Source organism: Typopeltis vanoorti, chromosome 15 (genome assembly GCF_054136105.1).
Source record: "Typopeltis vanoorti isolate ZY-2024b chromosome 15, IOZ_Tvanoo_1.0, whole genome shotgun sequence".
Taxonomy (NCBI): Eukaryota; Metazoa; Arthropoda; class Arachnida; order Uropygi; family Thelyphonidae; genus Typopeltis; species Typopeltis vanoorti.
In genome coordinates this window covers 35890481-35912740 of record NC_143563.1, presented here as the reverse complement: position 1 = coordinate 35912740, position 22260 = coordinate 35890481, and the positions used below count along the sequence as shown (strand labels likewise).

The following is a 22260-nucleotide window of genomic DNA, read 5'->3' as shown; positions in this document are numbered from 1 at the left end:
CAGTTCCCAGGAGTGTACAAAATCACGTGTGACTGCGGGAAGCAATACTATGGGCAAACTGAAAAATCCATCCTCCTAGAAGAACACCAGAGAGACATTGCCCTACAAAAGAACTAGAGCAAGTGCCCTGTCAAGCCATGTACTGTTTTCAGTAAACAGAAACGATGAAGGCCGTCAACATGAGATAAACTGGACAAAAATCTCAAACCTTAATATATGCCGTGACGAAGTGGAGCGACGCATAGTCGAGTCTAAGGAAATTGTTATCGACCCTCATCATAGTCAGTATATATAAATATGAACATATCCCAGTACCGAGTTAATACTACAAATTACTATATATATATATATATATATATATTTATTTATTTATTTATTTATTATGTGCATTCTCAATGGAGAATCTGTAAAAGAAGTGAAATATTTCACCTGTTTAGGCCAAATTTCAGGAATTTAATATCGAGATAGGCTTTTAATTAAGTTAATAAATTATTGTGGATCAGTGGAATAAATCCATATGAAATAAGAGAAAAATTTCTAAAAATCATAAACTATTTATTTACAAGGAAGTGTTCGAACCAATTTTAGGACATGTTTCTGCGAGTTGGTGAGAAATAAAACAGCTAATCAAAGAGTAGAGTCGCGAAAATGCGAGTTCTGAGAAAAATCATGGCCGTAAACGAATGCCATGAATGACAGAATCATATTCAAAATGTATTCGACATTCGTTGTATTGAATGAATGTGTGAGCAAAGCTAATCCAAGGCTGCATGGCCACCTTAACAGATTGGGAATATAAAGGTTAGTAAAACAAGTGTTTAATGGCAGGACTGAAATAAAAAGGCCCATCGGAAGAGACCATAATGTATCTGAATTAGCGTAGAAAAGTGAAACTATACCTTAGATAAGTGAAATACAAGATCTAATAACAATAGAGTCCTTACAAGCAAGGCTAATTTGAAATAAAACTGTTAATAGGAAATTAATGATGATGTAAAATTATTGACGAAGTACTATCGTAGTATCAAGTAGGCTTCAGGATAAATATGGTACGCATATAAGGAATTTGGTGATAATGACGAAATTTTCTTGCAATGATCAGCGATTATGTCAACATGTCTTCTAAGCGATAATCTGGAAATCTTACATCGAACGAAACTGTTACTATAAAACTAGTTGAGTCAATAATTAAATGTGGAAAAAATAATAATAAAGACTTCCGCTATCTTTCATTGCTGCTTAGTTGATTTCAAATTACCATCTGGTAATTTGAAATCAAGCACTTATGGCCACAATTAGCAAACAATCTGTATATTTCACCAAAATCAACAAATAAAAACAAAAACGTGTGTTACGGTTTTAGTTATTTGTGTTAGTGCTTTTTCCGCTTCTAAATATTGTTGCTTGGTGATTTATTAGGAGAGAATCAAAATAATTGTCGTGAATGTAAATGAGTTGGTCATTATACGGAGAGAATTATTTAAATTAGAATGAGGTATAAAAATCAGGAAATATCCTTTTTATTGATATGTGAAACCATCCTATGGCACTTGTTGAATAAAGATTAGAGAAACATCAACAACATATACAAGAATAAATCTGAGAATTCTGATCCAGCACAGTTTTTTTTTTAAAATAGATAACCTTAGCTCATCTCGCACACATCATGTTGTTCTTTATACCATCACGTGGCTCATATTAGTTTTTAAATAATCCATTGTTAATATTTTACCATTCACACACAGAAATTAGTTGAAGTTGAAACACAGACAAGTAAAAATGAAATGCGTTGTATGACTCTCGCTTTGATCAGATAAAACCATTTATCTCATATCTATCTTTATTCTGTACAATGAAGGGTTCGAGGATATCATTTGATCTATTTTGCGATGGATATCTTCGAATTTCTAGGGAGGAAACATGGTGGCTACATATAATCCTGTGCACTTAGGATTACCTGTTGAGATCAACAGGGTGTAATATTATCTTCTGCTGTCTGCGCCATTGTAAACGTATATTATTTTTAATGTCTATATATGTAATATCTTATTATCTTTATTCTATATCTAATTCTTTATAGATTTACTCTAATGTGCTTTTTCTCTCTTATCCTTTCTCATTTACTCTACTATGATTATCCACCTTCCGTATTTTCGAATGCCTATGAATACTGGAAATTTATTTTGTCCGACAGCGCCACCAATATATCACTTAATTGACAGAAGACTAAATAAAACGTCCGGTAGAATTTCCTCTCTCTCTCTCACGAGCGAAGTTTCATTTATCAATGTTTACTTTAACAGTCGTGGTTCGTAAGTAATTAAAATGCCTTTTTATTGCCTTAAATTATTTTAACTCATAATCTTATTTACTCTCCGCTTACAATATTCAACTTATTAACCTTCTAGTTTACTTGCAGAGAGGTTAGCCAACTCTCTGTTAAGTTATCTTTACAATTTTTGTATCCACTTCCAACATGCCAATCGATTCTCTTAATGACACCTCTTACTGCTATTAACCAAATTCTTAAAAGTCTTTCTATAACATACTATAAGAGGAATTGCACAAAAGTATGGAAGTTCTAAGGTAATTCTTTCATCTCAGATCTTGAGTTTCTTCAGGAATGTCTGGCTTCAGTAACATCTCATCGGGAAAATAGCTGGCTGTGGACTGCGGTACTCATTTAGCTCCGGAAAAAAGATTGTTCTCCCACAGCGAAAAGAAAAACTTCCGAGCGAAGCTGTCTGGGTAATTTACATCGCCTTTTTTCCCTCTGTTTGGCTCACCGTAAACGCCTTTATGACTGCCGTCTCCAATAGCTCGAACTGCCACCTCCAAGAAACTCAAACTGCTGCTAACTCTCAACCGGGATCCCTCTTTCTGGCCTCTGGAAACCTTTCCTTCTTTGGCAACGTCTGGAGGCCCTCTCTCTGGCCTGGAAGCTCCTCTTTCTGGCGACGGACTTGAACCAGGAAGCGCCTTATGCTTGACTCAGTCCGTTTTATTTTGCGATCTCGCGACCTTGCACTAAGGGTAGTAAACCCCGAAGAATTCGGTATGACTCTTTCATCATCTTTGAAGTTTGACCCGCTCTTTGTTCTCCTCTGTGCAATCTTTTGATCGTATTTTCTGGGTGCTTAAAATTGTCTCTAAAACTAGCAGACCTCTTTGATACTTTGCTTCTCCTTTTGGGCCGCGGAAACTTCTCTAAACCTAGCAGCACTCTTATATACTATCTTTAATGGTGTTAGCGCAGTAAGCAACTCTTTTATACAAAGCTAGTGAACAACCTTTCCTGCACTCTTACACATATAACTATACACGTATACAAATTTCTACTGATAAAGCATTGCATTTGTTTTTGACGTTAAAATAGTAAACACATTCACTTCCCACAGGGTTAACTACATTAATATTTTTCAAAATATACATAGAAATAAACAAGGTTATTTACAAAAAGTTTTTTACCTTGGGTATAATATATGTTAAAGATTCCAAGCTATTTTAAACCTGGTTTTACTCCATTTCCCATGTAAGCACACAGAAAAATAAGTCAAGTTTATGCCTGCAGGTAGTGTGAGTCTAACTGACCCACAAGGTAGTGCAAGTCTAGGCAACTCGTGGTAAATATAGAATAAGCTCTGATCACTATTCGTAATATTTACCCTTAATGCAAAGCCCATCTCCTTGAGGAGATGCATTAAAGGCAAGGGGCCACTATCCAGACCGGTTTCGACCTTTATTGAGGTCTCATCAGCGGGAGCCAGGCTTAGAAATACCAAGGTTAAGTAATGCCTGGCTCCCACTGATGAGACCTCAATAAAGGTCGAAACCGGTCTGGGTAGTGGCCCCTTGCCTTTAATGCATAGTATCATACATCTCCTCAAGGAGATGGGCTTTGCATTAAGGGTAAATATTACGAATAGTGATCAGAGCTTATTCCACATTTACCACGAGTTGCCTAGACTTGCACTACCTTGTGGGTCAGTTAGACTCACACTACCTGCAGGCATAAACTTAACTTATCTGTGTGCTTACTTGGAAAATGGAGTAAAACCAGGTTTAACAAGGTTATTTACAGTTCTCATGGGGACTTGACCTATGTAAAAAATCGATGTAAAATTGATAATTTTAAGCTACATCGAGTTTTACAAGGGCATGGGAGAACTATTTCTTAGATATGTTTACCAAAGATGTTCTCTGATATTCGTAATCATGTTCTTTTACAGTCCAATTAGCTTAAATGACAATTTTATGAGTTCAATGTAGAAGAAATTCAAGAGTCAAAAAGATATGAGAATTTGATGATATTTATGTTGATAAAAATAAACCAAAAAGTCACAATACTTTTTCTGCGAGTATGCATAATTATTCGCAGATGTGGAAAAATAGATTTTACTATCTTACTGTTCAAGTGATTTAATGGAATGCCGAGGTAACATTTCTTTTCTTTTCCATCAAACTTAGCCATGTAGTTTGTAAGGTAACCATTAAAGCCATGGCTGTTAGTGACCAACAATGGCAATCAACAGATGCTTGAATATATTGCAAATTCTAAATGGAAATGTGTTTGCTTCAGGCGGCGAAGGAGAACAGGAGTGTGCAGTTTTATTCTTGGAACCTGAAGTAGCAATTTCTAGTAAGCTGCCACTATTTTTGTTATGTGGAGCATTTTCCTTTCCAAGATTCTCAGGCCACATGCAGCCTGCCTTAGTTGTTTTCGTCGTTGTCATGTCTCTCTTCCATATGCAAACACTGTTGGAATGATAACACATCAGTCGAGTCGCTCAGTAACTATGATCCTAGTGAGGTTACTGCTATAATATATGTGACAGATACTAATGTATGAACAGAGGTGGATGAACTGGAGGTTATTAGGATATTGCAGAGTCCCAATGTAAATACAGCTGTGCAATTAAATGGGATATCAGCTCGCGTTTTGTGAGAATGTGGAAGGGACCTTGCAATCTCTCTGAGTAGGCTCTTTAATTAAACTCTCAGCTGTGGTAAAGTACAAAGTCAGCATGGGAAAAAGTTAACGGGTATCAGTTTAATGTCGAGAAATGTAAAGTTAAGCATTTTGGGATAAATAGATTATAAGCCGTGTATCACATTGATGGCACTGTACTCCAAGAAATAGATGAAGCTAGAGATTTACGGGCGGTGATAGACAGAGAGTTAAAGTTTTGAGGACATATTGCTAAGGTAGACCATAAGATTACTTGATTAGTGAAGAACACATTGACAAGTAGAGATAAGGAAGTTGTTATTCCTCTTTATAAGGTCTTGATACGCCCACATCTGGATTAGTGTGTTCAAGTCTGCTCCCCTGGGTTTCTTGGGGATGAGGAAACGGTGGAGAAGATTCAGAAGCGAGTGACCAAGTTGGTGATTGGCCTGTCGAATGTTCCCTATGAGGATAGATTGAGTGTATGTGGATTGCAAAAGTTGGTTGATAGGGTAGATGCAGAGGAAATGTTTCAGTAGCCCTTGGCTAGAGGAACCAGAACAAGCGGTCATCCCTAGAAGTTGGAAGGTTTGGTTAGCAGGAGTGTGAGGACTAGAGTTTTTGTTTGGAGAGTTGTGATTGAGTGGAATGGGTTGCCTTGTTAGTGGGTTCAGGGAGAGCTATGATAGATTGTGTGGATATGGGTCTCCCGCGATTAGTCTTCGGACTCCATGGAGATGCCTGTAAAATATATATATTTTTATTGATCTCTCAAATATTTACTTATTTAAAATAATCATCTTGAGTATCATTCAATATATTATTTAACAAGGTTCAACACTAAGCGCTGCATATATACTTCGTTTTCTACAATGATGAGATTTCAATAATAATGATGATGATAACATAATTTTTTCTTTTTTTTTTATAAATAATAATCATAGTAATAATTTACAATTATAGAATTCACAGTTGCACAACTTAAATAATATTACATGTTACGGTTCACTTTTTTTTCCTTCGAAGTTTGAGAAAGTGTGATTATACACATATACAATTGAAATATTATATTTTCTCTTTCGCACAAACACACAAAAAGAAGAAAAAGAATGATTATACATACAAATTTCTGCATTTGCTTATAATGATTACTTGTAGATGAGTGATGCAAGTTAATCCCACCTACTTTGAAGCTTGGGTTAGCTTTTATGAAGAGAGTAGGATTTAGCCTTCACTATTTGTGTTGTTGCTACTGTTTATATATGGGATGTGGGCATTGGATGCTAGTGATTTGTGATGTGTATATTAGTGTCAATGGTTTCTTAACTTTGTTGGTATATTTTCCAGAGTTCGTTTTTTAATGTTCTGTAGTTATCTACGTGTTTTAACTTTCTTGGTAGCTTGTTGAGTTTCGTGGATATCTGATGTGATCTCACAAAAGAACCGTATGAGTTGTTGAAGGGTGTGGGGATGTAGAGAGTTGTCGTAGGTCGTGTTATACGATATGTGTCTCTGTTGTTTCGATAGGTGATGTTGAAGTAATTCCTTGTTAATGTCATGTAGCGTTTCAGGTTTTTAATGCTCAGAATTCTGTGTATCGCCATGTGCTTGTCGGATATTGGTTGTTGGATGTAAGGTGTCCAGATCACTGTTGACACGATTTTCCTGTGTGGTGTTTCTAATTTTGTTAGGTGGCTGTTTGATGTATTTGTATAGACTGTTATTCCGTCTGAGTAGGGATTCGCAGATACCGTGATATAGGAGTTTTTTTATGTTGGGTGGAATAATGTCTTTAACTTGGAAGAGTTTTGCTGCGATGATCCGGAGTTTGGTGTGTAGGTATTCTATATGTTTTGTCCATTTAAGGTGGGAATCTATATAGAGACCGAGGTATTTTGCGTGTGTTACAGGTTTGATTTCGGAACATTGGCAGGTATTTTTGTTGTTAATGCAGCGGTATGTGTGACAATGTATCGATAGTGATGCGGGGCGTATGATTCTTGGGTTGTATATTATCAACATCTGTGTTTTGCTGCCGTTGATTAGAATTGCGTTTTGGTGGAAGTATGTTGTGATTTCGTTTAGGTCTTGTTGTGCTTTGCAGAGAGCTGTGTTAATGTCTGTGTGGATTGCTAGTAGTGCAGTGTCGTCTGCGTATTGAAATATTTGACTTCTTATGGATATATTATGAACATCGTAATAATAATAATAATAAATAGCTTTCTCTTAACAAAAATCTTTATGCATCCAAAGTGCTTTGTTTTCTTGGGTGATTTCCTTAAAACTAATTGAACAAGGTAAATATAGTCCTCCACAATTTCAATCCATTTATATATGAATTTTGGTTTCGACTTGATGTGAATTTGTCACCAGATTTGGTTTGAGTTAAATAAAAATCTTTTTTACCCTGCTTTCTCTGTCAAAGCCAGTGAGCATTTCCCGAGGTTATAATTGCCTATTTCTTTTAATATTAAATTCCACACATCCTCCAGAATATATGATTTTGTGGTAGATACATAGGATGTGTAACCGAAAGCTAATACTTATACGTTTTGCTTAGACTACTTCCACCTAGTGGAAGAGCTTTGTACTAACTCCCAAGATTGGTCCTGTTTGCAACATTTTAGTTTCACTATATTTGGCTAGTCAATGCTACTCTCATAACACACTGCATCAATGTTGTGTTGTAAGCTATCGACGTATTTTTGTTTGAATGCACCTTCTAATATTACCGAATATTGTAAAGCAAATACAAGGTACAAAGTAATTGAGAGCTAGAATTATGATGACTAAATAAAATATATGTTAGTGAATTATATTTAATTTTAAAGTAAATTAATATAAAAAAAATCTAATTTAAAATATATTATTTTATTAATATAGCAGACGCCCGCTCATTGAGATCACTTTGGGACAGTCGTTTTACGATAATGATAACCGGTTGATTACATTAAGCAAAAGATATAAAAATTGCATCATTTATTTCAATTTATTGTTACGAACATTATTTAAATTAATTCATTGTTATAAGTAACCTTTTAATAAGTAACAACAATAAACTTTATTTTAAAAACTTATCAAGGGTTGTCGATCGTGTATTTGAATATAGTAGTTCATGAATCAATTGCTCAGACTCATAACGTTTTTCAAAGTTTGTCTCCCCATGTTGTACACCCTGGTGAAGTATTCATAGAGCTTCTTGCATCTGATATTAGTTGGAGGAGCTTCTAAAATTTGTTCTTCTATACTTGCATCACTTTTTTCTACTAGTTTAAAGTTCTCATGGGAAGTAGCTGGACATATTTCCGACGCTGTCATTGTAGAAATACCACAACGTTATTATCAATATCCAACCAATTTTTAAATTCTTTTTTTGACATACCGTCTGGGGTTTTATCAAAAATTTCATTTGTAGGATAATTCAAATTCTTCGGAAGAAGGAGTTTTTGGAGTTTGTTTCAAAAAATCCAACCATCTGGAAACAGTTTTCAATAGTCTTCTCTGAGACTTAGTTCCATGACTTTGCTACCAAATGATTTACGGAAGGATAAGATTAAAAGAAGATTAACACAAAAGTCAGATTTTGACAAATGTTCATTGTCAAATTTTCTCCTGATTAACCCTTAAAGTTTTTAATTTTGAGATGCAAAAAGCAAAACATTCGAGGATTTTGATCACAATAGCCGATTGATGATATTATCCGCAAACACAATAAGCCGATGCGATTGTCATTTCATTTCAGTGCCAGTTAGAATACTAACATACCACTGCCTCAGCGCCACACCAAGGCGAAAAAGGGAAATACAATGAGTATTGTTATTATTTTATTTTTGGTGAACGCATTGCAGTTTTTATTTTTTTATTTTCTGCAAAAAATACTGTAAAAAAGCATGTACAATTGAACAGAAATTGTGATGAGATATTAGAGCGTGTACAGACTTTACATGAAACATAACATTACAATTAAGATATGAAACATAACATTACGATTACAATTTGTATATATATTTTACCATGTTTGTGGAGAGGTGTGATTATTGCTGTGTTTAATGGGGGATAATTCTCTTATGAAGTATTGCATTGATATGTTTCAAAAGAACCGGATGTAGTTGGTCATTCGGTACTTTTGTGCAAATGTGTTATAAGGTCGATGACCTTGATGTTGTCTTTGATTTAAGGTTTCGTTAGGAGAGAGCATCTTTCAGGTCTGCTTTTTGGAGACAGATGGAAAGAATATAGTTTGCTGCTAACTACAGTGAGCTGGTTTTATATTCGGTGTGAGTTAACTGATGTCTTCTCGTGAATGTGTAATTTTTGTTGAAGGATTCTGCAAGGCGTTGTGGCTCCATCTCTTGATCGAAATTGTTTCAAATTTCGCTAGGAAGACTTGCAAGGGATGTTTGACGTTTTCTGTTAGGAAATTCGTTGACGGTCGACCATGTTTGTTTCATATTGATATTGAAGACGACTTTACTGCACCAAAGCTTCTTTTGATGAGGTCCTACTTAAATGTACTCTTATAAGTAGGACATTGAGATCCTACGTAAATGTACTCTTCTGTTGATGAACAGAAGTTCATTTTGGCCCATTTTGTCTTAACCCGAAGAGACATGGAGACAAACGAAAAAGAGACATACTTATATTCTAAACCAGCGCTTCCCAAACTGTGGGCCGTTAGTTTTGTTGATGGGGGCCCGTGAAATAATTAAAACAAATTTAAAATATTTTAAGACTAAGTGTGTGCCATTTCGAATGTGTATGTAAGATGCTAAAAATGTAATATTTGCATTTGATTTTTTGCAATATTCGATGTGTATGTTTTATATTGAATATAAATACACCAAATATTATAATAATATATGTCTATATTACGATTTTTTTTTTCGATGAGAGCAGTGAAATATTTTAATTTTACCAAGGGGGCCTTTACATCCAAAAGTTTGGGAAGCCCTGTTCTAAACAATAGAAATGAAGAGGCTCTAAGGAAAATGTTGGCAAAAACAAGGTAGATAGAATAAGAAAAAATGGACGTTTGGAATGTTTTGAGACTAAAATTGTTGAGAAATGATTAGAAACTGCGAATGTTCAGTTATTACTAAATATTCGCAGGAAATTACTGAATAATGTTCTAAAATAACCATAATGACAACAATAACCAGAAAATTAATAAAATAAGAAAAAGAAAATTACATTGAAATTTGGACACTAAGTAGACAAAATAGCACTTGAGTGACACTTATGATTTAATTAGGCAAATAAACACTATTTTCATCCTTGTATTATTTTATTTTATTTATTATTATTTCTTTTGAACAGGGTGTCCCAAAATTCACGCAAGATTTAAATTTAACGCCATTTGTGCGGAAAAGTGTTGCTAACGAGAAAAAAAAGAGCGTGACAGCTGACAGTTCAAGGTTATTAAAAATGGAGCGCTACACGAAAGAACAATGCATTTTCATTGTTGAGCAATATTTTAAAAATAATGAAGGTTTGGCAGCTACAGTTCGCAATTTTCGTACAAAATATGGTCGGAATAGTGATTTAACTTCATCAACTGTGAAAAGATTAATTAAAAAATTCAAGGAAACTGGATCAATTAGTGATTTTATACACTCTGGCGTCCTTCAACAATCGTTTAACAGAAAACATCGAAGCAGTTCGTGAGAGTCCAGGAACATCAATTCGGCACCGTGGTCTTGAATTGGGCATTTCGAGAAGCTCTCTACAGCGTATTCTCACGAAAGATTTGCATCTTTATGCTTACAAAGTTCAATTGACTCAAGAACCGAAGCCTACTGACCACACACACAGCGAAGAGAGTTCGTTGAATGGATTATGGAACAACAACAAGTGAATGGTTATTTTTCGAACAAAATCATCTTCAGCGATGAGGCTCATTTTCTTCTTGATGGCTTCGTTAATCGACAAAATTGTCGCATTTAGGGTTCAGAAAATCCACGAGTGATTGTTGAGAAACAAATGCATCCACAACGTGTCACTGTTTGGTGCGGATTTTGGGCTGGAGGCATCATCGGTCCATTCTTCTTCGAAAATGCGGCTGGTAAGGCAATAACAGTTAATGGTGCTCGCTATTGCGATATGATAATCCAGTTTTTTGTGCCTAAACTGCAAGATATGGATGTGGACGACATGTGGTTTCAATAAGACGGTGCCACATGCCGTACAGCCCGAGAAACAATTCAATTACTGCATGAGTCATTTCCTGGTCGTGTAATTTCCCGTTTTGGTGATCAGATTGGCCGCCCAGATCATGTGACTTAACGCCGTTGGACGTTTTTCTTTGGGGTTTTTTGAAGTCTAAGGTTTATGCCACGACCACCCACGCCTTGAAGGAGGAAATTGAGCGCTGTATCAACGAAATTCAGCCACATTTATGCAAAACGGTCATGGAAAATTTCGACAAAAGCGTGCGTATGTGCCAGCAAAGCCATGGAGGCCATTTACCCGATATGCTATTCCATGCATAACCCTATACTGTATACTTTATGAATCAATAAGAAATTACAATTTTTAATTTAAAACCTGTGTTTTAAATTAAAAATTGTACTCATGATGACACAATCTTGTTTCACTTTCAGTATCATGATCCCATAACCTTTTTTTTATTTGCCGATAACCTTCAGTGAATAATACAATGAAATCATTTTGATTAGTTCAGCAGTACAGTAAACTATTATTGGAATAATCAGCAAATTTAAAGTGCTTTGAAATTATTATCAGAGGAGCTTCTGGTAATTACCTTTGACTTTGTGATAAAGGCTGGATTATCGTCTACCATTATATCTGTAATTGGATGATAAATACATCATTCTGTGTAATCAGGGTTTAGTTTACTGGTCGATTTATATTGCTGTGTTGGTCTCGCGACCAAATCACCTAGTTTCGTTTAGCGAATTTTCTAACCAATACTGCCGAAAAAAATTAGAGGGTTGGATTTTCATTAATTCCATGTTCAGGTAAGGATTCTTCTGATTATTATTCTGATTCTTCTGCTATTTTATGTCTAATGAAGAAAATGGCTAAGCGTTTTTAGTGTGCGCATTTAAGATTGCAATGTTTAGTTGGTTCTTTATTGTGATACATTTGAAAAGTTTGAAACCGCATATGGAAGGAAAGGAATGAGAGTATCGCCGATCTGAGTCAAAGAGAGACAACGATTTTTTCAATATATAAATGTACAAACTTGCAAAAGAACTTCGAAGAGAATATTAAGCACATATAACTAAACCATGTACGTTTTTTTTTATCCACTTCTCATAATGTTGAGTCACACTTCTTACACCATTTTATAGTGCAGATTTTTAGATAATTGGGGTTGTGAACAACTATGGAATTGCAAGACAGACATTTAGAGTACGCAAAAATATTCAAAGACAATTCCACGATTAGCTTCTTTTACGCATATATTCAGGGGAGTGAGTACATATCCATTGCTCAAATGTGCCTATAACTGAATATTTGTTGTACCACAACAAATATTCAGGTTTATACGTACACCCGCCCCAGAATTAGAAATCTTTATGCACATGTGCGTAAACTCACTTACTCAGCGTATACGCAAAATACTTGGCCACGTGTTCTAAGCATCTATTTAAGACCGTTGTTGGTTAGGAATCGTCAACAGTGTTGATCGCAATGGGAAAAACCATGGATCATTCGGAGTTCGATGAAAGGGCTTATCGTGGGTGCCCGTATGGTTGGAGCCACGACTTTAAAAACAGCACAGCTGACTGGTTTCTCAAACGGTAAGATATCCCGAATGTTTATTCAGTGGAAAAATAACCCACATTCTTGTCTAAGAGGCGTAACTGAGGTCCTAAGACAGTTTGTCAGAAACGTCGCCGTCGTCTGAGAATGCTTGGACCAACAAACAGAACTTCCTGTGAAGAAACTGACTGACGCATTTAATGAAGGCTGTTCCCAACCAATCTCACCTGGCTATGCACAGGGATTTTAAGAGGATAGGCATTGGCAGTCGCAAGCCTATACGGAAACCAGTGATTTCTGCGAAGTTTATAATTCAATTGCCAGTATGTGTACTTGACACTTGGTTGTCAGTGTAAGGGGACCCTCAATTTGAGTTGCTAAGGTTACCCAAACTGATGGTCGTGCACGTTCAATGTGGAAAATAATTGGACATTATTATAATACAATTATATAGATTCACCACTTTTCTAGCAACATGCGATCAGCACCTTCTTTAGCCAGGACAAAATCACGAGAGCAAACTCGAAAGTTCAGCAAACTTTCAGCTAGTTCAGTGGGCAGCGAAAGATGGTGTTGCTTGTGACACGCACTCACTTAACCCTGCAGGTGGTGGGGATGCCTTGATTTTGAGTGATTCTTCGCTTATTTTTGTTACATTTAACCCTAGCTATTGCTTTTATCCGAGGAAAATTTCATTGGCCATGTCAAGCGTAAGCTCAAGTCCATATCGATACAAAGAAACAGTTCTCTGGAGCGGAAACCATAGGTTCACCCACTGTTTATTATGTAAACAAGAAAAGGAACAAAATACTGAAATTCCTTGCACATAGTTATTCTAAGAAGCAATGATGACTTAACAGTGCGAGGATTCCTGATGATGAAACGGCTGAAATTGAAACATCAAACTCCAATCCCAAAGAATATTACGCTCTCTGAAGACTGAGTATCTCCCACCTTTCAAGAATCCTTTGTTAGATGTGCTGCGAGCCTGTAAAGGCATTTATTAAAGAAATGAACATAAAAAACGAGACGTGATTTGTGTTGATGTATGATAACTTCTCTGCTGAAATGATGGAATAGTTAACGTCATTTAATTCTATTCTTCGTAAATACAGCAAATAAGAAGCCTGTTTTCATTTATACTATAATGTACTCATAAACTTTTATCATTTATACCTATAATAATATAAAGTAGATATTTCATACATGTATTGATGAATTATTATTACGAGATCTTCGGCAAAGATCTGGAATTGAGATAACCTCTTGCACCTTTTAGACTACGGAAGACTTCTTGAGGTATTCTGGATCAACAAGACAGAATAACTCCCGGAGGTTATCGACTGAACGTAGCACTGGTCGATGCTGCGTTCCACATGATCCCACCAATATTAAATGCGATTCAAATTAGGAGAATTAGGCGTCCAGGGAAACATACTGAATATTTGGATCCTGGAACCACGCTTGCGCAAGGCAAACCTTGTGACAAGAGGCATTGCCTTGTTGGAAGAGTCCAGATCCATAAGCAAACCATGTTGTCCCTAAGTAGGCGATATTTTCTTCGAAACAATTCCGAAGTAAACACTGAGGTCAAAATGTTAAATAGGGACGAGAGGACCCACCCAGTGATGTCCATGAGAACAATTCCCATAGCAGGATGCCGTCACCACCGGCCTGTATCCAACTGTGCAGTCTGGCTGGCTTGGAACAGACTGGATGGTCCTAATATTTTGATTAATCGGAGTATATAATTTCGAATTCCATATCTATATAATAGAAGGGGAATAATATACGAGTATAACAGATATATATATTTTGTGCATAAATACAGTTGAGTTTATTTGGTTTTAGATGGCAGGAACTAAAGAGCAGAGAAACATGGAGATGAATGTCACGTTGGTAAGTCTGATGGAGCAACTTATGTTCGACGAGGAGTCTGTTGATGTCATCTTCTTGGTCGGCCGTGATAAAAAACAAATCGGAGCCCACAAGTGTGTATTAGCAAACAGAAGTTCAAACCTCCGTCAACTACTGTACGGGTCAGAACAAAAGAGTCAGAAGTTGGAAATTTCTGTGGAAGATCTAACGGTGAGAGGATTCCTGCTCATGAAAAGGTAGACAATTCCTTTTATTTTTAGAATACAAAAATAACTTTTGAAATGTACAGATTTTGTGAAGATTTATTAGATTCGTTAAATAGGCGGATTACACAGAAAAGTCTCATACCATACACAATACATATATACAGGCTGGTTAAAAAATTCTACGTACAAACTTTGAGAGGAAGTAGAGAACATCAAAATCAACCATATTCACATAAGAAAGCATGACCGGAAACGCCACCGGAAGGTACTAACCATTACAGAAAGATACAGAAATAACGCAAGGCAGTAAGTAGTGTAAAAAAACTTTATTAGGCGTAAATGAACAATTCAATAGCAGTTGGATACATAATATGGTAAACGAGGTGCATGTCTGCCATCTGAGCGTTAGTAAAACGACGCATATTCTTCGTACGACGTCGAAAGCTTGAATGAGGAAGCCCCAATTGCTCACTTGAAGTGCTGGCGAACAGCGCCACCTATCACTTTCGGGTGGCGTTTCTGGTCATGCTTTCCTATGTGAATATGGTTGATTTTCATGTTCTCTATCTCCCCTCAAAGTTCGTACGTGGAATTTTGAACCACCCTATATATATACAGGGTGTTCGGGATAAATTTGACATATTTATAATTAATTATATTTTTCCGTAAGTTACATGTATTAACACTTCTCTTCATTTAAAAGTTTGGACCCTTCTTCATTCATATACAAGATGTCAGAAAGGATGGATAGCTGGAACCCACCTGAATCATGGAAGAGAATAACTTGTATCATGATGATTCGTGCCCGCCATCAAAATAAGGATATTACGACTGCTGCCCAATGCTCCCTGAATACAGTAAAAACAATCAGGCATGAACTAGAGACTTGCAATGGTGACTACGAGGATGTAGCAAGAAGAAAGATCCCTAGCAGACGATCTGATTGCGTTCGTACAGCAGAATTCCTCGCAAATCTGCAGGAACAGGTGTTGAAGAACCCTGGCATTGGAATTCGGGCTTTGTTCGTGGAGTTGCTAACTGTAGTCAAGCCCTGGATAACAAGGGTAGCCAATGGTAGGCCGTATGTATGGCAGCAGGATTCGGCCCCTTGCCACACCTCTGGGAAAAGTCAAAAATGGTTGTCTGAAAATTTCTACGACTTCACCAGTCCAAATGTTTGGCCTCCAAACTCCCCAGACCTTAACCCCATGGATTATTTTGTATGGGGCGCAGTTGAAAAAGACACCAATCGCACTTCCAGTAATACAAAAGCCCAGTTAATGGATAAAATTAAAACAGTATTTGCGGCCCTTCCCAGGGAGACTGTAGCATCAGCTTGTTCGAGGTTCCGAAGCAGAATTGAAGCTGTGATCGATGCTAATGGTGGTTATTTTGAGTAAATCTTGTTGATAGTATTGTAATTAACTCTGCCTGTAATGTTTTTTTGTCAATTCATTAAATTTAATAGATACAAAGAAGATTTTCTTTTTCCTTACGAAACTGTCAAATTTATCCCGAACACCCTGTATATATATATATATATATATATATATATATATTAATAGAATATTAATAGAATATATAGAAGGTGCAGATGAGCTATTAATTTGCGAGTCACTGGTATCAGCTAAGTTTGTAGCATCCGTAGGTCTGAGACAAGGTTGTCACAGACTCTTTTTAGATTTAACTTGATGCAATGCTGGCACGTTGGAATACTTCGTGTGGAGCTATGGGAATTGAGACTGAAAACAGTGCCATTAATTCGCTATTGTTGGGGATGATCAAGTGATAATTGCTCAAGATCGGGATGACATTGACTTTATGAAAACACTGGTTGGTGTTTGCACTATGGGAGATGTAAAGTTAATTTGACCAAGACAAAATATTTGGCGGAGAAAGACAGATACTAAAATCCCCTAGTCGGTAAAGTCAAGTTAGTTTGTACTTAGGACGCATTATTCATCAGTCGGGAACATGTGAAAAAGATGTGCAGTAGATGATCGTGTCAACGAAGCCCGTAATGCAATTAAGCAACCGAATGGTGTGTTTTGAAGTTGAGACATTCGACAAAAAACAAGGAATATGATAGTTCAAATGATAGTAGAGAGTGTTCTGATGTATGTGGGGAAAAGGCTAGACATCGAATGCTAGGCATCGTAAGCGCCATCCATCTCTACAGCGATGGATGGCTTACGACGAAGGATGTGTATATTCTCGGCTTCAAACATTTTGGAATGAGACATCATGGAGAGATTGAATTCTCAAGAAAATGTGATGGACCGCTTCGAATATCGATCTTTAAAGCGGTATGAACATGTTCAATGAATGCAACAGGAGAGATAGTCCAAGTGAGTGATGAACTGGTCACCGTCCTGTCATCCATCTTTCATGGAGGAGGAGACAGTGCGAGCTGGGGGGGGGGTGTTGCAAGAAGGCTTCTTGGATGCCCGCTTGCAGTGGAGAAGGGGATTACAAGGCAACCACTGAACAGTGGAGGTACCTTTGAAATAAAAAAAAAGTAAGCAGAATTAAGCAGACACATACAAGCATTGGTAGACTTTAATTAATGGTAAACAACCGTTACATTTGCTACACTATATTCATATTGCATCAAGCAAATGTGAATTGACTGCTTGGACATCTTCTGTCCAAGTGAGGTATTATCAAGGCCTTCTAAAAAGACAAAATAACATCGTTACCTTTATATGTGAATGTTCGTTTCAGCATTGCAATTATCTCTTGAGTTGTATTTGAACTTCAACTTCCTATCAACTAACACTCCAAGGTCCCTAGCCCTCATCAGTTTCTTCTAGCGTAATCCCACCAATATAATACAATATTGGATATGTAATCACGCCAAAGCGAATGAGTTTACATTTCCTGACATTGAACTAACATTCATTTTCCCATGCTCACAATTCCAGCCTATTCAAATCATTCTGAAAGTACTGCATATCAGCGGCATTCCTGATTATCCTATGTTCATATCACCAGAGGACAAAAACCAACTGAGGAGTGTACTGATGAACTCAGTACACTCCTCAGTTGGTCATAATTTCCTGTTTTGTAGTTCAGCATGTAACCTTTTCTGAATGGAACATTCATAAACTTAGTCACTTCCCAAGTGAGTACCTCATGATCTCTGTCACCAATTGGAGGCAGAATAGTTAAGACTTTAACGGAAACGCCTTCTGACACTATAATCAAATCTAACACTATTTGACCTCGAGTTCCTTCCGTCACATGCTGCTTGAGGAAGTTGTTCCGCAACAGCTCAATAAATTCATTTTCATTCTTCTCATAAGATTCTACTGCTACCCAATCAATATTTGGATAATTAGTTTCCCATTATGATTTCTCTTTTCTTTCTAAGAATATTTCATCCCATTTTAACTGGATACCTCCCTTTACTTTTCAATGCTTTTTCGATACGTTGCTTGTCACTTTGTTTCTAATTAAATCTATGACGCTTCTCTCATTCCTCTCATCGAACTCATATATTTCTTTCCTAGAAATTCTCCCGTATTCGGTACTGATTGACGTTAACTGCAAACTACTGTATTATTATTATTATTGTTATTATTATTAAACTGGCGTCCAAAAGGTAAGAACGAACTACTTTTTATCTGTATATGAAAACAAATTCATGGCTGCAGCTAAATGTAGGCAAAAATTGATTGCTGTCATGCTAATAAATATCGCACAAAAATGTGTTATAAATTTTGTACAAATCAAATTCATTCATTCATTCATTTCGTATGGTGATTCAACTGCCTTGAGCCCCTTTTATGGGGAGGTACGGCACCATCTCGATCCCCTCTATTTCTACTTCAATCTATGACACTAGACAGAAATTAAATTGCAAGACATTTTGGGCAAAAGTTACCAATTTCCTAAGGACGTAATTAAGGAATTAATGTGCTTACAGAAAATTACGCAGAGAGACATTTCAGTATAGAATCCAATATGTCCACCTCGAACTGCGATGCAGCTCCCCAAACGTCATACCCAGCATAGCACCAATTGATTCAGATGTATTTGAGGTCCACTGGTTCCACTCCTCTCTCAGAACAATAACATGGCCTTGTTTATTTTCTTGAGAAGAATTTCGAGCAGCAATGCGTCTCCCTATTGCGTCCCCAAACGGGGTTCAGATCCGGAGAGTGTACGATGTTGTGCGGCACTGTTATACCTAAAAATGAATCCTTTGGCAAACATGATGTTAAAGAACTTCTTTGCAATATTAATCATCAGTCTTAGTCCTTTTTTTCAGCACGTGTAGCTGGGCACATCCGTTAAGAATAATGCCTCCTCACACCATGACTACAGGCACAGCTTAAAGACGAAAACGACTCTCATCTGTAAAGAGTATATTAGCCCATTGGTGTCTCGTCCAGGTTTTATGCAAATACCACTGAAACAAAGCTTACGATGAGTTGTGGATAAAGTGATGCAGGATAGAGGCCTTTGGACGTTGAGGCCTACTTGTCGCAGACGTCTTCCCAAAGTTTGTCGAGATATCTGCGTACCTTGACTTAAATCGAGCTGACTTGTAAGCTCACCTTCCGTGATGTGTTGATTATGTGTTGCTGGTGTAGCCAAAATGTCTCTTCATATAGTGGAAGAGCGAGGGCCACTTCCTAGAAATCGTCTCGAACACATTCCATTACTTTGTAATGGAATGTGTTCCAGCCATTCGTTCCATTACTCTCTGACGATATCAGTAATTGTGCGGCCTTTTAGATGCTTTTCAATAATTCTTCCCGGCGTAAAATCATCTAGACGATGTCTCTGAGACATAACAAAGCATCTAAATTTGCAACTTTATTCCTTGACGAAAAGTCTTCATTCAATCACAATTCGCTCAGCGCAGCCTTTAGCCTTTTATCCAGTTGAGTACTACTAAGTGAACTTTTGATTCAAAAATTTGAATGTGTACCCAATTTCTATTCGAAATCGAGTTATTTAAACTTTCCACAAGCTAATTAGTCTGAATTTGCTGTTATAATCTTCAGAAATAGTGTCCGTCCTTAGATTTTGGACGCGAATGTATTACGAACCTATTTCCAGCCAGGTTATTATGTTATCTTTAATACCTTGTACATGAGTATGACGGCTATAAATATATATATTAAGTTTCATGGACAGAAGATCAAAACCTCACATGATTGTGGTGCTGAGAAGCATTTACCTGATGGGTTTTCCGAAATCATACAAACTAGGATATGAAGGAGCACTCACAGGAAGTTGTTCTTACACGAAGTAGCGAGTGGAATGTGTTGAAGGCATTTACAACACCTTGCTTGAAGGCGTTGTAAATGCCGTGAGAGCGCTTTTAAGTTTCGGTTTGATAGCATGTTCCAAGCAGCGGACACCATAAAGGGTTTGTTGTATCTGTAATATTTGTATGTTCTCTGTTGTGTTTTGGTTTTATAATTATATTTGTTGAATTGATTATACGATGTTATTTGTTGAGTTAATTTTCTCTCGATGAGTCTTTGTTTCAGGACACTGTAACAACAACCACAACAATAACGTTTAGTGTAGCTTCTATTTTAAGATATTGCTAGTACAACTACTATATAAAATTTATATAAAGTTTAATATTACTCTGCATTCAACTCTTTCAGGTATATCTATACAAACTGGTTGCAGCTAGGGTCGCTGGAAGAGGCGACGGACACAATGATTTGTGCCAGAAAATATTCCCTAATTCAACTTGACCGAATGTGCATCGAATTCGTTAAAAGTATTCCAGTATCTTCGGGAAATGTGTGCAGCATGCTTGATTATGCCTTGACCTTTAACCAAAACGACGTCTTGTATGAATGTCACAGGGAGATCGACAAAAACATAGATCACGTTATTCGCAGTCGTGATTTTCTGGAAGCCCCAGACTATGTAATCCTGTTTATCGTAAAGAGAGATTCGTTAAATATTTCTTCCGAATTTGATCTCTTCAAGTATGTCTGTAGATGGGGTGAAGAGGAATGTCAAAGGAAGAATATTGAAGGTGCAGGAGAGAAATGGAGTTTGAAAGATGTTCTCGCTAATATTTTGTCTCATATCCGATTTTTAACCATGAGAAAGGAGGAAATGTGGCAGGCAATGACCGATCTCAAGTTTGAACTCAGTACAAAATCAACCATTTTGATAAAAAGAAAATATCAGGATTTTCAAAGCGTGACATTGGCTACGAAACAAGAAGAGTATGAAACGGATAAAGGAATCGAAATGAGCAAAGAAAGAGTCATAACTGTAGCTATTAATGTATCAGAGGGATATTTGTTTATTGCTGGACTACGACTGATCTTCAACAGAGACATTATTACATCGAAAGATAAATTTAAAACCCAAGAGATTTCTGTGTGCTGTTTAGTGGGCGACGGTAATCACGGGAGCCAAATAAACCTTCGAGAAATAGAAGGAGATAACAGCTTCACCTTTCAGCTGTGTGAACCTCTTTTTCTCGCTGCAACACATGAAGATATAAAGGAAATCTACGTATCTTTTGTTTTGTCTATTCCAGATGGAAGAATAAGAAAAAAATGGCATCCACTGAAGAAGGTACAGCATACCGCTGTTACAAGCATGCTAGCGGTAAGTCGGCCCACGAAAGCCAATTTTACCATTTTGAAATCGGTTTCTCACCCAAAGATCGACATGAGACTTTTGTGGACACCATAAACTGGCAGAAAGTCTGAATAAACTCAGGTGGGAAATACTTTATTAACTCATGATTGAAGTGAAAAAACTACGAAAAATAAAACAGTTGCATATCTCTATCCAGTCATCATGATCTTGAAGACCACGCATCCTGTTTAACAAGACTGGTTTATAAACTACGATACTTAATTTGAATTTTCAGATTATTCCCACCAGAGTGATGTCTAAATTAAGTACTCTCACTGGAGGAAAATTAGCAGAGGTTTCTTTGGTATATGATATTAGGTGGAATTTCTTAGTTATAGAAGCCAACTTGATTCATTATTTTATGCCCTTTAAATAAATTGTATTAGAAAGACTTGATCAAAGAAAATAAAGAAAATATTCAACAAAATTTATATCAATTTTTTATCAATTCACGGGGACTGGTTTACATTTAATGAATCGATATTTAATAGATATTGTACTCTGACATACATTGGAGACTGCTCTTCCAATTTATAGACATACTGAGGTGGCCTCATAGCCTTAGTTGTTTCGTTCATAATCAACTGCTAGCCATTTACTTAAGTTTTTAGAACGGAAGTTCAAGTTGGGATTCGTACATTTTACAAAACAGAAAGAGTAATGAAAAATAGATAAAAAAACATATAAACACTAATTTGGAGGTCAAACCTCATCTGTTATCGTATTTTCACATTATTTCTTATTGAGAAATTTATCAACTATATTTCAAATTTTTTTTTCCCTGTACCATGTTTGCTCAGCTGATAATCAGACAAAAGTCCTACTTATAGTATAGTTATTTTGCATGTCATTATGCGATTTCAATCA

The 22260-nt window shown here is 36.6% G+C and overlaps 1 protein-coding gene across 1 annotated transcript; it reads left to right on the top strand.

Moving 5' to 3' along the window:
* Positions 1-11792: 11792 nt before the first annotated feature.
* LOC150098616 (BTB/POZ domain-containing protein 1-like) lies at positions 11793-21820 on the top strand. Its single transcript, XM_090405493.1, has 3 exons — positions 11793-11925; positions 14528-14790; positions 20391-21820. Exons 2-3 carry the CDS (start codon positions 14528-14530, stop codon positions 21445-21447), a joined length of 1320 nt encoding a protein of 439 aa, XP_090261619.1. The 5' UTR covers positions 11793-11925; the 3' UTR covers positions 21448-21820.
* Positions 21821-22260: the final 440 nt, after the last annotated feature.